Source organism: Antrostomus carolinensis, unplaced genomic scaffold, assembly GCF_000700745.2.
Source record: "Antrostomus carolinensis isolate BGI_N321 unplaced genomic scaffold, ASM70074v2 scaffold16576, whole genome shotgun sequence".
NCBI lineage: Eukaryota > Metazoa > Chordata > Aves > Caprimulgiformes > Caprimulgidae > Antrostomus > Antrostomus carolinensis.
In genome coordinates this window covers 17,114-18,296 of record NW_010322680.1, presented here as the reverse complement: position 1 = coordinate 18,296, position 1,183 = coordinate 17,114, and the positions used below count along the sequence as shown (strand labels likewise).

Sequence of the window (1,183 nt, the reverse complement as noted above, 5' to 3'; positions counted from 1 at the left end):
CTCTTTCCAAGACACTGACACTGCTAATCAGCCTTCCTGGAGATGTCCTTCAGTAGGACATTTGATATTTTTTCCCTGATTCTGAACCAAAAGACACTGTGACATTAGCACTTCCCACAGGACAAGTTCTATATTCAGCTGTGGTATTTTTATGGTGCTTTACAAATATGCCCAATACACAGGACACTGGTAAGTCACAGTCCTTAAGTAATTGATAAAGAAACAAAAAAGGATTCACTTTGGAAATTCCTAGACTTTTAGTCTGATTCAATTTTCTCTTTTACACAGGTCAGAACCAGGATTTTCAGAAAAAATGGGCAATCAGAGGCAAAAAAACCAGACTCCACTCTGTGATTCCACTGTAACACCCAGCAGAGACTCATTTCCAGGCACACAAGTCCTTTACCTTTTCTAGTCTCTTGATAGAGTTTTACTTAATAAATCTCCAGATACTCTTGTTATCCACAAACCCCCAAACCAGCCCTGATTCTTGTCAAAGGACATTTGTCAAAGCCACAAAGGGAGTTATCATAGTCTGCAGGACTCTCACAGAATGTCAGGGATTGGAAGGGACCTCAAAAGATCATCTAGACCAATCCCTCTCTCAGCACGGGGACACAGCCAACCTCCCAAGATGTGTTCTAGCCTCCAGGGAACAAGGACAAGCTGAACATCTCCACACCTACAGGCCACAGGACAGAGGCTCTCCTCCTTTCCGTCAAGTTCCCCACGCTGGGTTCTTACTGATGTTGTAGCTCCACTTAGTGGCCAACAAGGCTCATTTAAAGCATCGCCTTCCTCTTGAAACTACTTTACTCAAGAGTTAAGGAGAACAGGGATCTTCTCCACTCTGATCAGGGTGAGAATGGTTTGTGATCCACAGCTAAAACAACATCAACTACACTATAAAGTCTGAATTCCAGCAAACACTTACCTCGGTAGCAGCGGGGACCGGGGCTTTGGTTTTTCCTTCTCCTTTTCACGTTCCCTGTCCCTGTCCCGGTCTCGGTCCCTGTCCCGGTCCCTGTGCTGTCTGTCTTTTTCATCTCTCTTCACTCGTTCTCTCTCACGTTCCCACTCTTCTTTCCGCCGCTGCCGCTCCTTGTCCCGTTCCCGTTCCCTTTCCCGTTCTCGCTCCCGCTGGCGCCGCTCCCGTTCCCGTTCCCGCTCCCTCTCCCGTTCC

The 1,183-nt window shown here is 47.1% G+C and overlaps 1 protein-coding gene across 1 annotated transcript in view; it reads right to left on the bottom strand.

Annotated features, from left to right (window-relative positions):
• Positions 1 to 1,183, bottom strand: part of ZC3H18 (zinc finger CCCH-type containing 18) — a gene marked incomplete at its 3' end in the record, with an annotated part of 30,765 nt that overhangs the window by 15,788 nt on the left and 13,794 nt on the right. Inside the window, exon 8 of the mRNA XM_010170330.1 lies at positions 935 to 1,183. This exon is cut by the window's right edge and continues 44 nt beyond it. Coding sequence (XP_010168632.1) covers positions 935 to 1,183 — 249 coding nt within the window. The remainder of the gene's footprint in view (positions 1 to 934) is intronic.